This window comes from Sceloporus undulatus, chromosome 3, assembly GCF_019175285.1.
Source record: "Sceloporus undulatus isolate JIND9_A2432 ecotype Alabama chromosome 3, SceUnd_v1.1, whole genome shotgun sequence".
NCBI classification, from domain to species: Eukaryota; Metazoa; Chordata; class Lepidosauria; order Squamata; family Phrynosomatidae; genus Sceloporus; species Sceloporus undulatus.
Window position 1 is genome coordinate 234115081 of NC_056524.1, and position 19213 is coordinate 234134293.

General features: G+C 40.8%; 1 protein-coding gene across 3 annotated transcripts in view; it reads right to left on the reverse strand.

Annotated features, from left to right (window-relative positions):
* The window catches only part of LOC121926035 (SPHK1 interactor, AKAP domain containing), an 87092-nt gene extending 68221 nt beyond the window's left edge, over positions 1-18871 (reverse strand). For 2 of the 3 annotated variants that reach the window (XM_042458607.1, XM_042458605.1), the window contains exons 1-2: positions 18746-18871; positions 2260-2362 (exon numbers count right to left, since the gene is read on the reverse strand). In XM_042458607.1, the coding sequence (XP_042314541.1) occupies positions 2260-2362; positions 18746-18780 (138 nt within the window). In that variant the 5' untranslated portion in view covers positions 18781-18871. Of the gene's footprint in view, positions 1-2259; positions 2363-17889; positions 18099-18745 lie in introns of those variants that run through there. The other variant, XM_042458606.1, reaches the window with a different exon arrangement.
* Between the last annotated feature and the right edge of the window lie 342 nt (positions 18872-19213).

A 19213-nucleotide genomic window follows, 5' to 3' on the forward strand; every position in this document is an offset into this window, starting at 1 on the left:
ACTCAAGGTAGCTTTAGAACACAATTAACAATAGTCAATAAAATCTATAAAAACAAGTATGTTAATTAGAATAATACAATAGCAAAACCAAAATTTATCAGGCTTGGTGCTTGAGAGGGTGCCCAAGGACTATCATATATAGCAGAACTTCCCTACAGAGAGAGAAATCTCTTTAGACACTTCTTCCATGAGGCAATAGGAAGGTCTGCCACTGTTCCTTCTCCTCACACTAACAGAAATCCAGCAGTGGATTAGGGGAGGCTTTGATTCCATCTGATCCAAAGCCCTCTTGTTCCCCTAGCACACTCCAAGAAAAGGGCAAGGAATATGCCAACCCTAGCCCCCCCTCTCCCCCAAATTAAACCAAACTTTAAACCAAATGTTCAAACTAGCAGCAATAAAACTTTAATAAGCTGCAGCATTTTTTTTAAATGCAAATATATTACATTGAAAGCTCTGGGTAAAGATAAAGGTTTTCATCTAGTACTCAAAACTCCAATTCAAAGTGCTAAGTGCACTGAATGTGGAAGAGCATTCCAAAAATAGGGTACCACTCAAGAACAGACCTCTTTTACAGTTAGTTACCAAGTGTTCAACCTCAGTAGGCAGGGAACCTGATAAAGCCATGTCAGAAAGAAACTTAAAGCTTACTACCCAGTCCTGCTCAAAATACAGTACTGAGCAAGATTAAATGTGGTGCCCTAACAAAATAGCAGAGATCAATTATCAAAGATTTTCAAATACACTAGAATTTTCACTCTCACCAAAATGAGCAGCAGTGCTTCTAATATGCATTCATTCTGAACTTCCAATAGCTGTTATCATAGTTCTCAAGCAGTTATCTGGGCCACCTTCAAAGAGGTGGCCAAAGGTGAAAAAGATCCCTTTCACTATCCACATTTTGTGCCTTAACTGAGCAATTTGAGCAAACTGTCCATCCCTTTCTTGGCTTAAATATGGGATATGTTCAGCTTGCATGTTATGGGAAGTGATCACCTTAAGGGCCCAGGAGTCCATTCATCCCTCCCTGGATGTGTCTTTTGTCTTTGCAATTAAGCTTTACATTATCTCTACGTATGGCCTTGCTTCCACTTTCTTTCATTTTTCAACCCCAGATCTGCTTTTAGTTCAACTGCTTTTCTTAATCTTGAACCTTAGGGCCCAAACAGACAGGCCAAAATAAAGCTGCTTCGGGTCTCTTTGGAAGTGTGCTGTTTAAATGATGCATGCATCGTAAGAGTCCGGAGGCCACACTAAAGCCATGCTCCAGTCCTAAGGACTGGAGTGCAGCTTTGATGCAGTTTCTGGCCTCTTAGGATGCATGTGTCATTTAAACAGCATACCTCTAAAGTGACCCGAAACAGCTTTATTTTGGCCTGTCTGTTCGAGCCCTTAATTACATTCACAGGATTAATTCTTCTATTTAGTATGCTTCACAAAAGAACCATATCTGCATGACATCACCAACCATTTTATTTATTGCATTAAGTTCAAAAAAGCAGTTAAAGGAACACAAGTGAATGATCATTTTGGTAAGCACACTAACTATCTGATCCTCTTCAGTGAACAAAGTGACACATAGGATCTGGCATGGAGTTTCCAACACCAGATGAAGGAGACAACTCATCCTGTTAATCCAGGGTTGGGAGTCCACTCAATGCTTTCTAGCCAAACCGCATTCCAGCAGCTCCAGGGCTCTGAGATATCTGCCTGTTTCCCTAGCACCATCTGCCCTTGGATGATTCACTGGCACAAGCCACTGTTTGTTGTCTCTATAGTTATAGCAGAGCCACAAGATCAGGTCATCCATAAATGATGGCACAAAATATTTTTAGAATATGTAACCAACTGCCAGTTCACAGTCTGTAAATTCTTCAAAAGCAGCAAGATATTAATACTAGATTTCCCTTTTTTTGTATTTTAATTTAATCAATGTATTTTAATATACAGCTTGCAATTCAGTCACCATTCAGTCAAGACCTAAATAATCTAATTGTACTGGTAGTAGATTTAATTGTACTGGTAGTAGATGTAGGGCATAATAGTTTGAGTTTAGGACTTGGACCCTGGAGAACGGGATTCAGTTCTCTGCTTCGCCATGGAAACCTGCTGGGTGACCTTGGGCAAGTCACACTCTCTCAGCCCCAGAAAACCCCAAGATAGGGCCACCTTTGGGTCACTATAAGTCAGAAATGACTTGAAGGCACACAACAACTACAACTGGTGGTTAAGGATAATACAGGTTTAGGCAAAAGTTACCTTCTTACATGCTGTGACCGAGCTTCCAAGACTGCTTCCTGAACTTTCTGTGCCAGTGCTTTGGTGCTCTGAAACTTCATACATCAGTGGGGATTCAAAGATGCTGAAGAGAGAAATTGGGGAAATTTTAATGACACTATCTTATATAAAAAGCATTAATTTTAAAGTCTTATCCAAGTCAATTCATTCGGATTTCTGCAGTTCTCCTGGTTAACAGCATCACATGTATTAGATCCATTTTGCAGCTTTCTTAAGTATGCTTTGAAATAACAGCCTGGTGCCTTTTAAAGGCTAGAATACAGGCCTTAGTGTATAATAATAACTTCTTCCTGCTTTCAACAATACAATGAAATGTTCTCTTCTCCCTCAAGTAAGCAGTTCTAGGGCAGCAAATGATATACTGACTGCATTCATTCAGCTTGACAGATGCCAGCATATAAGAAATTGCATGCAATGCCTCATCTTGAGTCACCTGCTTCTTACTCAAGAAAAGAGGTAAATTACAAGTATTGCAAGACAAAGAATACAGTGGGAGTGACTGAAGTTGGCAGCCCAAGCAGTCTATCTTTATCACTGTAGACAAGATATAGTTAACGTGGGTTGGATGCCTGTGCTTTATAGCAAGTATGGTACATATCACTGAAGTGTGGAATGGAAAGAAATATGAGCCTTCCTCAACAGAGCACACATTTGATGTGCTAGACTACAGCTTCCATCATCCCCAGCCAGTAAAGCCATGTTGGCTGCAGATAATCATTATCAGCTGCAGCAGTAGCAGATGGCAGTTTCTTTAGGAAAATAAAATTCATTTAAGTGGTGATAAAGTTGTGATTTTACTTTTAAAAATTTAATGGCATTTTAAATGCCAACTCGATTTAATTTCTTCTTCTTTTTTTAAAATCATTTTTTTAGTTTTATCTTGTTTTAGTCTTGGGTCTCATGTCAGGAGAAAGTCAGGATATGTGTGTGTGTGTGTGTGTGTGTGTGTGAATGTGAATAAATAAGAACACTGAACTATAGCTGTTGTGTTTGGGAGTAGTCAGAGATGAATTCCCAATCATTCATTCAAAGTATCATAGCTCCAAGGTCTGGTAAAATTTTTCTTTACTCTCAACAATCAACTAGCAACAGTTGAAAGGTAATAGAAAACAAAGTGGAATGGGACTATTTCATGGACTGGACCGAGAAAACAACAAGCCTCCTCAATGTCACCTAATAGCAGCCGTTCTATCATGTGGTCTGAACTTGGAATGCCTACTTGGTTATTACAAGAACTGTAATGTTAAGAATTAGTGTTTGTTTTGTTTTTCCCACCTCATCACCCCATTCCTTTACCCTCCTCTGGTACAATTTAAAAAATAAAATAAAAAATGCATGTCAATGTGATACTGAAATACTATATCATTAAAATATAAATTTAAAATTTCATTAATGCTAATAGATATCTGCCAAATAGGCAGTATGAGCTATTAAACAATTATTATTATTTATCAATAATATACAAGCTGAAGTTAAATATGTCAAACCTCATAGTACTCCTATAGGAAAAAATTCATACAGTTTTTCAAAAGTACAAAGTGTAAAAAATAGCAACCAACACTGTTAAGAGCCTGGGTTAAGTCTTATGGCTGCAATGGAAGTAAGGGAGACAGTATTCTTTCTCTTTCCCTGTACTCTGTAAACTGCCACTGCATCTAGAGAGATATACCCAGGCATTACCTTCTTTCAGGAAATCAGGGGCCCTTTAAAACTTCACCATTGCAGCATTATGATTCCTCTTTAACTGCCATTGTGCCATTGTGGCTGAGATTTATAAATCCATCTCCCTAAACTAAATACTTGAAAATCCACATGATGTAGTGGTTTGAGTGCAGAGTGTTAATGAGAACTGAGGAAATAAAGGTCTTCAGCTATAAATCATTGCCACCATCAAACATATTTCACTGAACTTTAAAAGGGAGTGGCATCTGTCAGCACATACCATTGTGTGCTGCACCAAGGTTTCTTAAGTTATCTGATCGAGGGACTTGCCAGGTCCCCCGTCCCCCCCCCCCCCCCCCCCCCAATGTGCCAGAGACTGGCACCATATTAATGGCCTTTGCCTATACCTGTTTCTTACGTTCCTGGAAACTTGCTGTGAATCATCATCCAAAGGCTCACGGACGACCACTGGTCCATGGACCACCATATATCCCCCCCCCCATGGATATATATATATATTTACCATTCTACATTCTAGCAGTGTTAATAGATTTAGGATGGATGAAAGAAACCTATTTGCCAGACAAACATATAGCTCCCCCCTCCCCGCCAATCTAGAGGACTAATATGCTGTAAAGTGATGCATCAGGGTGATGAATTATCTTTAATTTTAAGAGAACAGCCAGCCCCTCTACGGGTTTCAGTGCTATTCTTATTAAATATTAAATTAAATATTACACTTCAGCTGGAGTCTTGTTCAGCAATCATAACACTGTAAACTGGATTTATAGTATAACTGCTGGAGATTCATGTCTACAACGGGAAATGACTGAACATAACCTCCAAAACCTACATTTACAACCTGGCAGTGCTGTGACCAAAGCATTTAGAAGGTGCTGGAGATTGGAGGGTGGAGAAAAGATATTCACAGTACTCTCCTGGTCATGGGTCACCCTGGGGCAAGCAGTTGAGGTGGGACCACAAAGGGTCTCTCCAGTTGCCTGTTCTCAAGACACTCTGCAACCAGGAGAGGGCTGAACTCGTCAATACCTAGTGCCCTGATCTGTAGCACCACAGAAACGCTTTTGTTGGAGTGCTCCCAAGCTCCAAAGGTAGGCTAGGGGGAGAATTTGGCATTATCAGACATAACTACAATGCTGGAGCTACATCACTGTAGTTATGCTGACAATGCAGGATCTCAGCCTTCATTTTTAGTGTACCATGGTGGGTTACAGACCGCCATTTCGGACGTCCTCAGGACATCCCAGTTTGAAAAAGGAGCGTCTCTTCTAGACGCCCCTTACCCTGTTACGCACAGAGTCTGTAACAAATGGTGGTGGCCGTTCCACACGGCCGCCGCCATTTTGACGTAACGGATGCTCTGTGTCCGCACATCGCACGGTGGAAGTGACGCCGCGAGTGCGCGCTTTGGTACTTGCGGCATCTCTTCTGGGTTGCCGGAAGGAGCACTATTTTCGCACTCCTTTGCAGCGCGGAGGAGTCGCACGGTTTGGCTGCTGCGACACCTCCGCGCTGCAACTGGCAGCGGCCCGAGACCGCCCCTTTTGGGTGGTCTGTAATGGGCCCAAGACACTCAGAAAAGGTTTTAAGCTCATATCTCATTTCTGCTTTCAAGTACTTTATTTCTTGGTCATGGTACTGTCCTACCAGTCTCTCAACCTCCTCAGTTTGCCTTCTGGGAAATGGGAGTTTTTTCACTGACCAGGCCTGCCCAAGATATTCTGTGAAAGTGTAAACCCCTCCCCCTCAGTAGCCAATTTTTGGCAGCACTCTCAACACCTCCTGAACATTTTAAATGTCCTCACCAACCCCAACAGATGGGGCCTCCTGCAGCAGAATCATTGGCCTGTTACAGACCGCCCAAAAGGGGCGGTCTCAGGCCGCTGCCGGTTGCAGCGTGGAGGAGCCGCAGCAGCCAAACCTTGCGACTCCTCCGCGCTGCAAAAAAGGAGCGTGAAAATCGCGCTCCTTCCAGCAACCCGGAAGAGATGTCGCAAGTGCCAAAGCGCGCTCTTGCGACGTCTCTTCCGGATTGGGACGTGCGGACACAGAGCGTCCGCTACGTCAAGATGGCAGCACCCATCTGTATAGGGTGCCGCTACCTTGACGTATCAGTTACGTGTGAGGGGCAAGGCGCATCCGGAAGCGCTGCCCCTCGCGCATAATCGCAGTGCAAGGACGCTGCCTCTTAGGCCCGTCTGTAACGCGCCATTGACCGATTAAGCTGGAAGGTATCTTAGCAGTCCAGCATCTTGCTCAATGCAGTTTGTGCAATGCAGGATGAGACCACAGCACCCCGGCAAATGGCCTTCCAGTCTCTGCTAACAAAGATCTTGTATCATTCTGAAGTTTTCCACAATGTCTAGCCAAAAATTTCCTGACAATTTTACCAGCCATTTACTCTAGCCCTGCCCTCTGGAGCAACAGAGAACAAGTCTCCATCATTTTATGTACACCTTTTCAAATATTCTGGATCTTACTTTTCTTATCTCTTGCATTAAAAGAAGCCTAGCCCTTTCAACTAGTCTCCACAGTATTAGTCTGTCTCCTTACACTTCTCTTTTCTACATATAGTGTAAGGGTAAAGAAAATATCTGTGACATTTGTACACAGTCCTTTGAACTTGGAGGTTCTGTCAAGCTCATTTGGTCATTTAGAACTTTTCTCAATTAAATATCTAATTTCTTTTTGATTTAATGGAAGCTAGTACCCACAATGCATTTCTACAGAATATTAATTCATCTACCACAAAGCAGTAAGCCAGCTACCATCACTCTGAATATATATTATAGTTGATGTTCATGATAAATAAAGATATAAGCAAGAAAATAAATTTACGTGTGATCACAAAAAGCCCAAAATGTCAGCATACTTTGTGAGTGACACTGAAAGAAAACAGGCTATGTTCCAGACAGAAAATCAGACTGACATTTAAATCTCTTGTCTTCAGGGTCACTAGAGAATAAGATACATCCCAGATATCCAAGATCACAGTGATTTAACTTCCCAACCCAGCTATTCCTTCCAGTTGGTAAAAAGTGCACCAAATGATATGACAAGGTAAGGGCCAAATGAGTTAGCTGAGATAAATTTATGATCCAAAAATAAAGTTAAGGCTGCTATCTTTGGGCTCCAGAAGGATTTGACTCCTCATTTTGACTCCTCATTTCATGCTTCATGCATCTTGTTTCTTCTGTCCAGTGACTGACAGTCTTTTTGCTGTCTTTACATGAACATCAAGAGGTGGACTGGAGAATAATTTGACAGTAAAAAAGTCTGGGATAAAACTAAATAACATTAGTGGAAAGAGATCTGTGGCAGCTTTAAGAGTAACAGATGTATTTTAGCACAAGCTTTGATGGATGTGTGTATCTGTCTTCATGTAGATACATGTCCATACACATCTATATTATATATAATACACATTAATACTTCCAAAATATGTATAAATTCATATACCTGAAACCCTAATATTGCACTTCATGTATATGATGAAGTAGACTACAATCTATGAATATTCATGTTAAAATAAATGTTAGGCACATACCGTCAAGAAGTGGCATAGTGGCGGAGAAATAAGGGCTTGGCATGGCTCAGCGTCCACATTCCCCAAGCCCTTATACCGGCGCTGCCCTTATGACACCATGAAAAGGAACACCATTTCGGAGCTCCTTTTTGATCCGGTTGTTGCCGCAGCCATGCAGTTGCTACAACAACGATCTGGAGAAAAAAGTAACATGGCCTCTGGACGTCCCTTTCTTCTCATCTGTCTTGCGCTTTAGTCTCTGTTAAATCCTAAAGAGGTCACAAAACTCTTCTTTATTTTGGTGGAATAGACTAAGGGCTTATCCCATGGTTTAATAAATCTATTTATCTCTATCTGGTTTAAAGCTTAATTTCAGTGGCATCCTGATGTTATCAGGAGGTTTTCCCCACCAAAATTGGCCCCCGAATACAGCCTGGTGTATCCCCGCTTTCAGGAGTGCTCTGGTGGCCATTTCCTTAAGTTGGAAAAGTGCATGCAAGAGTGATTAAGTCACAACATGCAAGAGAAGTTGCATCCAAGTACATGAGCTTTAATTGCAGTTAAAGCTGTCCGTTTTTCAAGCAAGATTTGCTATTTAACAAGCGTTTGTCATGAATAATTCCTTGGACAGTTATCAGGAAGGGAGCGTCTTGAATAGAAATACAAAACACTAGCCTTTTCACTGAATTCACATCACAGAAAATGTTTGTATCTCTGAGAATGATGTGTGCCTAGAATCCAAAATGTGGAACTAGAGCTTTCTGTGTTGTGATCTATGTGGAGAACATTCTGACCAGGAATCTTTTGGTTAAACATATGGTTAAACTGCACAATATGTAGGTGCAAGTTAATCCTTATTTTAAAAGGAGATTAACTTCAGAGTGGTAGAAGGGATTGCTTTGAAAAGTCACATTGTGAGCATTTAGTAAGCTGTTTTCTCAAAGAATAAAAGGTGTCCTTCAATTGCGCACTTGGGGGATCAGTTCTGTCACAACCCAAGCAGCTACAATGTGCTAGCAGATACATGCTGCTAGATGCCATAGTACTCATAGGTCTCTCACTTCAAAATCTGCATTTGGATTTATACAATTTTTAGTGCTTTATACAGTATTTTAGCGCTGCATTTATTCATGAGCTACATAGAGAAATTATGTTTGGGGACAGTTAAAGAAATCAATTAATTAAAGCAACCTAATCAATTTAAGAGAGGGCTTTTACATACTATCTTTTTAGTCAATAAATCTGCAGAGTTTTTAAACTGTAGTCAATTAAATATAGCCAATGTATTTAAATGTAGTCGGGATGTACATGCAATTTTTTTTGTCTCAGCTGCTAAAATACCATAGCTGTTGGGTATGAGGTACCTTGACTTGGGTGAGTAGAAGGCACACATCAGGCCACAAAATATCTTGGGCCAGACAGCTCTGGTGATTTTAAAGGCATGATTACTTGGAATTATGAATTTTATTCACTCCTGTGCAAGTATATACTTTGATGAAAGCACAGATGGTTAGTTAAAATGATAGCTATAAATATTCTATCAAATGTCTTTGCAATTTGTTACGGATGCAAATTCCATGCATCATTTAAATGTTAGCTCTTGGCTAATTCCATAAGATATTTTGAGTGCACAATCAGAATAATCTACAATGTGTAAGAATTGTAACTCTGTATCACTTGTCTTGTGTTCTTAGAAGTGGTGGCTATAGTGACCTGTTTTTAAAAAAATGTAGCATTTCACTGCCTTCAGTAGGTGCATATAATGATATTTTGCAAAGGCATTTTATCTTTATCAGTGTAGCATGCCTGCAGAAGTACCGACTTTAAGCTAGATGTAATTTTGAAAGATACAATGAATGGTGAACATTGAATGACAAAGATAAACCATTGTAATTTATAGATCAATATACTTTTTTCCTTTCTTTGCTTTCTAGGCCTGAACGCCTTTATTCCCTTAAATAAACACAGAGAACCCTGTTCACTGACCTACTTCAGAATGATGTGTTTCCAGAATGAAATCAGTTCTAAGAACAAAGAAAATAGAGCTTGAACTGATCCATTTAAGAAATATATACATGAAGTCTGGTGTTACAAAATTGTAAAGGTGAGGTTCTAAATATCAGAATGGAGGGATCTGACATTATTTGTAAAAGCCCAGTAACACCTTGGAATGTTGGAACAGCCTGGTTCAAAGCTGACAAAATGGCTGCACATTTGCAGTCTAAAATGATACAGCAGAGACCGGAAAACAGTACAGTTCACACACAGGTTTGCCATATGCTGTTTGTGAGAACTAGCCCATTAAGAAAAAAAGTATTATTTAATACAGTCTTTGACTGATGACTGAAATGTTGGACAATATTTTTAACACCTTTTGTAGCACTCAGGATTTTGAATGTTGTCCCCCGTTTTTTTTTTCTTCAAAACACTTCTGTGAAATAGGTTAGGCCTGTTGTGAATTTCATAGCAGGATGCTTTCAATATTGGATTTTCCACTTGGAATTCCAACATTTTATCTGCTATATGAGGGATAGGCAAAGCTCATCCTTGTGGATACATGTGTCCCTTGTGCTGATTTTGCAGCCTTTGACTTTTCCAGATGTGGGCTTCCCTTTTTCTGGTCTCCTGAAAGAAAGTCTGAAGGAGTAGTGATTCAGCTATAAACAGGTTATAAGACCTCTGCACTATTTAATACTATGCTGGCTAATTATATAAAAGTTCTGTGGTACTAGATTTGTCAACACTTATTGCCTCATTCAATTACTTGAGAGGCAATATGGTCCTGTGTAGGGGTGAGCATCTGTTGTGATTCTGGAGTGAATTTTCTGCCCCTTGATCTCTCTGGGGTCTGCAGACTGCCAAAAGGAGCATTTTATTCTACTCTCAGACCTATCACAGTTGACTATCCTGCACTAAACCATACTTCCTTTCAAGTATCTAGTTGTATATGAGAATAAGTCTTCACAAATGTAACATTACAGAACTCTGATATCATTAATGTCTTACTGAATTTGATATATGGGGAGACCAGTATTGGGGAAGAGAGGAAATAGAGATGAAAGATTCAACCTTTCCTTTCATTAAATTGGAGTCTCCAAAAATAACCATGGATCTGCCAATAAAAATGTGAGGCAGGTGGGTGCTTTAGAGTAGAATTATAAGACCTCATTGTATCAAGCAAACTTCTTGTGTTATTCTATCACATTAGAATCAGCACTTCATTAAACTTTAAAAATGTATAATGCAGCTAAAGTTAGGAAACTGTTCTTCAGTTCCATTTGTCTTGAAACATAACACAGTCCATTGTAAAGAGATTGTTTGAATACACTAGTAAAGCATCATGAAATACCATGGTAATGGTACAGTGTACAAAGATATGGTGGCTGTAAAGTACTTTTTACATTTCTGAAAGGTAGTTATTTTCAATACTCAACAGCCTGAAGAAAAGGACAAGACAGTGCTTCTCTTATTCCATGTAAGGAACCTAGCTTGATTGGCACCTGAATCTGACTTCAACATTTCCAGCAGCACAGTATCCAGGGCACACCTAAGTAAAGCTGACTATCTTACAAAGCACAGTGCAGCTGTATGGCATTCATAGTTTTCGCCTCTAATGCACAAGGGATGGGAGGAATAGAATGGGATTGCTGAATTCTTTTTCACATCTGTCACAATCCAAGTTAGCAATTTCATTAAATTATCAAGATCCCTTTTCTGGTCAGTTATTACCATCAGGGTATGTGTGAACTTAGGATTTGGGAGGAGCCCAGTGTCCAATTTACATTGAATTTGGCAGGTTCTCATTTGCAGACTTTTGCTTTTCAGTGCAGTTTTAGCGTTCTTCATGGTCCATTTAGATTCGAACGATTCTGAATAAATTCATGTACTGTAATGACTTGAGCACTCCACTACCCAGCACTTATTTCACATCATTTATGATGATTTCCATAGTACCAGTTCAGATAAGGATATTTAGCTCCCCCCCCCCCCCCCCAGCTCAGGTATGTATAAACATATTTGAATGACTTCTTTCTATTGTAAGAACAGCCATTTTGTTCCTACTTGTCTTCTCTTGGTTCTTAGCTTGTTACTAATCAGTAGGAGAACGCATAGCCCCAAATCCTCTAAAGGCACCAGATCCCATCTAATCTTGAAAGCTAAGCAGGGTCAACCATGGTTAGTGCTTGGATGGGTGACCACCAACAAATATCAGGTACTGTAGGCTATATTTCAGAGAAAGGAACTGGCAAAACCACCTCTGAGTATTCTTTGCCTAAGAAGATGCTTAGAAATTCGTGGTCATCATAAGTTGACAAGCAACTTGAAGGCACATGAGCAGGAAAAGTTTGCTTTAAAAGGTTTTCCCCTCTAGTTTGGCATAGAAATTCAGTGGTATGCAGTATCTGGAAGAGTAGAAACAGTCTGGGTTCATATACAACCCACATTTTGCCCTCCCTAGCCTAAAGGAAAATTGTCTACATGATGGATGTCTACATGCTTAATGACACCATACAAAACAAAAACAAAACAAAACAAAAAACCAACAGAAATTTAGTGAGCAAGAATTCTCTTTAGTTTTTTGTGGGTTTTTGGGCTATGTGGCCATGTTCTATGAGAGTTTATTCCTGATGTTTCACCAGCATCTGTGCCTGGCATCTTAAGAGAATGCTGGCATAGAAGAGCGTTGGTATATATATATATATATATACTGTGTGACCCTGGGTAGAGAGGAGTGATTTCCATGTTAATCTGTGTGTTGGTCTGTTGTTGATGGCAAGGCCTCAAGGTAGGAGGATATGCAAAGAGGATTAGTTTCTGTTTAATTAGTGATCATTCTCTGCTGGGAAACCCCCTGGCCCTGAGTGGTTTTTCATTTGCATTCGCCGAGTCCTGATTTTGCTGTTTTTCAGGTCTGGTAAGCCAACAGAACAGAATTCTCTTTGCGTGTAATATCTCTTTGCTTAATATCTCCTTTCTAAAAATATACCAGTGCTTAAAGTAGCTGACCAGTAATTTTCTATACTCCTCACAGGATTCTTTTCTTTAAAATCAGGCATCTCACTGGCTATTTTCCAGTCCTCTAATTCTGAATCCCTCCAGTTTTAACATTAGCTTGAACATTTTTTCTTAAAAGACTAGGAATTTCACATTTGAGTTCTTTATGAATGCAAGGACAGATGTTATCTGGCTACTGTGACTTGATATTTCTTTTTCTGTCTGTTAGCCCTAGAGGAAGGGAATGTTCCTCTCCAAAGAAATCTTGCCAAGAAGCCCCATGAATCACCATAAATCAGAAATGACTTGAAGGCACACAACAACAAGCTTTAGAATTGTATCAGTTATCACCTGTATTTGTCTCATTTCTTCAGACATACTCCCAGAGGTAAGTGGGGGAGCTGGGGAGAGGGATGGTTCATGTGTAGTATAACATTATTCACAGCAAAAACAGAAGCAAAAATGCATTCATTGTCTCTGAAATCTCCTTATGCCATAGCCTGAGACCAGAGGTCATTAAAAAATACAACTTAGACAAGACAGACAACAACTGAACATCTGTCTCTAATTTGTACTCTGATGAACTATGTGTTCCTAGCTAATGAGATATTGTGCTTATGACCCCCTGTAATCCTGTTCCTAAACTATCCACCTAAATTTTACACATACAGGTGCGTTACAGACCGCCGCTTTGCGGCAGTCTGCTGGCACTGCTGTTTGCTCCGCGAGGGAGCCGCAGCAGCCAAACCGCGCGACTCCCGCGCGGAGCAAAAAAGAAGCTCCAAAATGGAGCTTGTTCCTGCAGCACAGTTATGATGCTGCGAGGCGCCAATGGCGCACTTGCAACGTCATAAGTGCTGCGCAACTTGCGGACGCACAGCCATAAAACAAACTTGTAGCACTTGATTTACTGCCTCTGCTCCAACAACTGGCTGCATGCTTCCCTATGATTCATCAATTTTGCTACAGATTATTCTCATAGTTCATATTGTGAAAAGGGGACTAACAACACTGCATCATTAGATTTGATATATGAGGTGCTCTGAAAGGAGCCACTTACACAGTCTGCAATTTGAGACCTATGATTAAATGACATTTTAACAATAAGTCTTTAACAATTGAACATCAGCTGATCAGCAGTCAACGTACATAGAGTATCCATTTGTTATTTCTGCCCTGATGGTCACAGCTACAGAGTTGTTGATTAACTTCATAGTGCTACTAAAATATCATTCATAAGCAGCTATCAGAACTACATCTGTATATTATGAGCCCAACTTTGCACTAGCAAAGAGCTAATAAAAATATACATGAATCAAGTGTTACATTTGAGATCTGAAAGTTTATACAGTATTTGGGCTTCTACACTTTTAGCTGTACTGTATTAGTGTTTAGCTAATACATACAGAAATGCCCTTATGCTCATTGACATGGGCTGGGTTATGGATCATTTTGGACCAAGGATCATGTTGCCTTTGCCAATCTTGTTTTTATCCATTGTAGAGATTAGCTACAATTCAATAGCTACATTGCTTTATCTACTCTGTCCAGAGTAACTGCATTTGTACAACATGCTAGATATTTGTGTAACTTGCTTCTCTACAAATGAAATACCATAACTTGTGACACTGTACCAATGCAACTCTTTTGACTTATGATCATATATACTTTTGGCTTTCTCAATAGAAAATGCATTTCCTAATATTTGAATTTTGAATTATCATGTTCATTTTTCCCTAAAAGCTTAAAAAGAAGGACAACTGGATTCCATGGATCTAGTTCTTCCAGTATTGAACAGGCAGGCATTTCTTCCTGCAATGATACCACTGCATCCATAGAAAAGTACATCACATTTTGTGGCACTATTTTGGAGAGGCAGTTTTTGAACCTCAAATGAAACATTTATTGGATGTTGCAACAAGTCTTAAAATCAAACATATGTTGCTTAAACACAATTACTGCAGTTTTAATGAATTGTGGATCAGACTTCACACGGTATCTTCACTCAGTGGGGACTCTTTAGGAGCTGTTTAACAAAACATAACATGCTCACTTTGTAAGACTTGAAATGAAATTATATCTTTGCCAAGATACTGGAAGAACAAGCACCTTTTCCATGACACCAAGTACAAGCTGTTAAAACACAGATGGGGCCCAACATTATTTTGATTATGACTTCAGAGAGTATAAACTATATTTCTTAGAGGGCATACTTTTTAAAAGGTGCAAAATTCAAACAATAAGACCAACAACATCCTACATATGGCATCACTAATTTCAACCTACTACCTAAATCCCCATTATTTGAGAGACTAGCACAGTGACCTTAAACATGTTTATACTAATTGGTGGGACATGTGTCTGTGTAATAGGTTTAAGTGGTAGTCAGCTTAAATCCAAGAAGTATGTCTTACTGAGTAATCCTGAATGTGTTTACTTAGATATAAATTCCTCTAACTTCAGTGGGCCTTACTCTTTAGTATGTCTGTTTAGGACTGCATTCCCAATGGATCAAGCTGTTCTCAATTTTAACAGAAATAACTGATCAGCAGAATGTTGTCTTTCAGGCTTGCTTCACACATTATGCTTCAGTGTGTACACACAGTATACTTGCTAAAACCATGATAAGTGAAGGGGCCAAATCCATGTGTTGTAGTACGGTCACATAAAAACATGAGAACGCAGCAATGAGCTGGTAAATGCCTAGCACCCCTTGCACCCTAAATCTGAGATAAAAAGGCATTTGATCCCATTGTTAGGGAAGTAGTTAATAGTTATATTAATATTATCTTTTAAACTTCTGAAAGCACAATTCATGCTTTAATGAACCATTAAAGAACTATACCAGAGCAATCTTATGGAATACAGATCCGTCTGGTTTGGAATACTGTACATGTTACTCTCTAAATATTGCTCTTTTCATATTTGGTTAAAACTGAAAGCTAAACCACACTGAAAAATGAAGCTATCAAAAAATCCTGCAATAGGTAAATCACATTCCATGTTTTCCTTATCAGTTTTGCTCTCACAGTGGAAAATGACTCTAATTTCCACCCTCTGCTGTTCAAACATGAGACATGTTTTGTGGAGCACACACAGCTAAGGAGGGCTGTTATTTATTACTTGGTGAACAGAATGCAATGTGTATGAATAAGACAGATGCTGTTCATTAAGAAGGGATGAAGGCACCTGAAGACAACTGGCTGTTTATTTTTAACTGCTCCTCTAAGACTCTATTAAACTTGAGAAACAATTGTTTTGTGTTTGTGTGATGAGTTGTGTTTGCCCATTTCATTAACTAAAAAGATCACAGCATCAGTCCATTGTTTTTTGCAGCATTTAGTCTTGCAGTGTGAGTATGTAGGTCAGGTAGAAATGGATGTAGGCCAGTCACAAAACAGGTATGTCCAATGCATTCAGAAAAAGCAAACAGTAATGAATATGAATATTTTAAAATATGCCATATTAAACGTGTCTGATTTCTTACACAACTGTCAAACTATTTAGAGAAAACATATCAGGGGAAAAACAGAGTATCAGGAAATCATGACTTCTTTTTCAAAAGCATTTACTGTACATAACCATAAAAAGGAACTTCTGTTAAGGTGACTTACAAAACCTAGTTCACTGTAACCCCTTTCCTTTTGTCATGTCATTTTGTCAATATCATGTGAAACGATGACATTATCTCTGAGCCCTGGAAAAATATTATCCTGCAGTGCCCTTCACACTTGGAAATATGTGAGCTATAAAAACTTAATGCAAATGAATCTTCAACTCATATGAAAATAGCTAGCATTTAAAACAGATGCTTCTGCTTTATTGGTATAATGATAATGTGACCTAGATCAGCAAGAAAGCATATCATAAATATAAATGAGTGAAATATGGCTGTGTAGGGGCCAATGTGGTGTAATGGGTTGAGCATTGGACTAGTGGTGGAGTCTTCTTCTTTGGAGATCTTTAAATGGCTGCATGGCAATCTGTTGGGGATATTTTGACTGAGTTCCTGCAGGGCAGGACTGGATGGCCCTTGTGGTCTCTTCCAACTCCATGATTCTATGATTCTAGGATGACCAGGGTTTGAATCTTGGCTTGGCCCTGGAAACTCCCTGGGTGACCTTGAGCAAGTCACACTCTTTCAGCCTCAGGATGGCAACAACAAACCCCCTTTGAAGAAACTTGCTAAAAAAATATAACCTATAATAGGGTTCTCCTTAGTGTCGCTGTAAGTCAGAAACAACTTGAAGGCACACAGATGACAACAGCAACATACTGTATTTGATGTCAGACTTGAAGACCACAGAGGAAACGCAATGACTTATCATTTCCGTTTCCCCCCCACTTCACTGCTTAGTTTTCACACTGCAAAGATATTTACATTGCCTACAGGCTGACCTGGTGTTACAGCAGTTGAAAACATTAAGAAGTCAGAACTAGAAGATCCAAAAGCCTGTCTTATACTGTCTTTACGACTAACACCGGAGAGTGGGGTAAACAAGCAGTCTCCCCCGAAAAAAACTTGAGATGTATTATTTATTCCCCAGAGTGCTGGCATTTTAAAATGATCAGATTTCCACTCCATGAAATACCCACATGGATTGAATAGATAGTTTCCCTCTGCTGAACAGACATCTTGCCCTCATTCCTCCATTCCCATGTGCCTTGCTCCAGGTCAGTCACATCCCCTCCCAAACCTCCATCCTCTGAAAAAGAAACAGTGCCTCCATTTCTCCCATCCCCACTTTTTTAGATGCCCAACTCTTTAGGCATCTTCATCTTTTAGGAACCCTTTTCTCCCCACAGACCTGGAAGGAGATTGTGGGGGGAAAGTACTGAAGGGTGATTTCTATACTGGAGTATGGTGGAGGGGTACAAGAAAGAAGAATCTGATTCTAGCCCAATTCTGGTCCAATTTACTTGGAGAAGGAAAGGAGGACTCATTTTAAACAGGGAAGATGGCTGATCCTTTGAAGGTGCTTCTTTTCCTCATCTCCTCCGTGCACCTGCTTTAAATCTCTGGCCAGAACACTGGGGCCATTCACACTTAGGTTTTTGAGCAGAATAGATCTGAATGTGATACCGAATCGAAGTTCACACTACGTTTGCCACGATTGAGGCTGTCCATACAAATTTAATCTTGTTGTGAAACATATCCATATAGGAGAAATAATGCGGTTTGAGCCGGCTTTAACTGCCCTGGCTCAAGGCTATGGCATTCTGGGCGTTGTAGTTGGTTGTGGCACCAGAGCTTTGCCACAACCAATTGCAATGCCCAGAATGCCATAGCCTGGAGCCAAGGCACTTAATGCTGGCTCAAACCGCATTATTTCTCCCATGTGGACACAGCAACCTGCGAATGCCCCACCAACCCACATTGACCTTACCTTCCTTTCCTAGCAAGCTTATGGTTACCTCTCCAAATGCTTCAGAGTCCTTCAGAGGAAAAGTCAGAAGGAAGCCCACAAGGTGCTTGAATAACCATGAATAAATGCTGCCCCCCTTAAAAAAATGCAACAACTGACCCTCCTTTGGGGGCTGCGGAGCAGAAAGTGGGAGGTGAGGGAAGGAAGGGAGGGAGCCCTCTCAGGTGCCAAGGAAGGGAAAGAGAGTGTGGCAGGAGGAGGAGGAAAAGGGTGCCTTTTGAATGCTGCTCTCAGCTCCTCCTCAGGGGGAAAGACGGGAGGAAGGGCTGCAGGGTGAGCAGAGGTCCCCACTGCCAAGGAGGACCAGGCACCACAAAATGGAGGACAGGGAAGAAGAGGGTGACCGGGGTTCTAGATACAAAGGAGGACCAGGCACTGCAAAATGGAGGACAGCGAGGAAGAGGGTGAGCAGAGTACTAAGCAAATAGAAGGACCAAGCACAGCAAAATTAAGACACTCAAGAAAGAAAAGGGGGGGGGGAAGAGGAAGACCTGACTCAATCAAAGTCTTCTTTTTAAAAACAAAATCCTAGACATGGACCTTCCCCCTCTTTAGCTCTGCTCCAAACGGAGGGCTTTGTGAAACGTCCCCGGACAGAGGGACGGCATGGAGGACGCTTCCTGGGGGAAAAAGAGGACGTCTGGTAAAAAGAAAAGAAAGGAGGACCTGACCCAAATAGGAGCTAAAGCCCCTCCTCTCGATAGAAGCCCATGCTTCTTTGAGCCCTGCTCCAAAGCTGGCCAGGAGGCTGGGATGGAGGGCAGGTCCTGGGAAAGGAGGACGCCTGGGAGGCTGCCAAGGAGCCCGGAGCCCTTACCTGGGAGGCAGCTGGAGGGAGCCATGGCCAGCCATCCTTGCGCCGCGAAAGGAAGCCTCGGCAGGGCTTTGGGACCCTTCTCCTCCTCCTCCTTCTCCTGAATGCTGCCCTTCTCTGGCTGCCTCTCTCTTTTTTTCAAACCCGCCCAAAGAGGAAGAGGAGGAGTGGGGCCAGGCGGGCATCGCCAAATGGGAGCCCAGACCTGTCATGATTCTAGGCTGCATAGTATCATATAGTGCCACTGTTCTGCTTTGATCAGACTCATCTGGAACCCTCTGGGTCCAGGTCTGGGCATCACAATTCAAAAAAGGATGTAGACAAGCTGGAATGGGTCCAGAGGAAGGAGACTCCAAATGGGGAAGGGTCTGGAAACCATGCCCTATGAGGGAGCTGGGGATGTTCAGCCAGGAGAAGAGAAGTTGATAGGAAAGCCCTGTTTTAAGCATTTGAAGGGGTGTCACATTGACG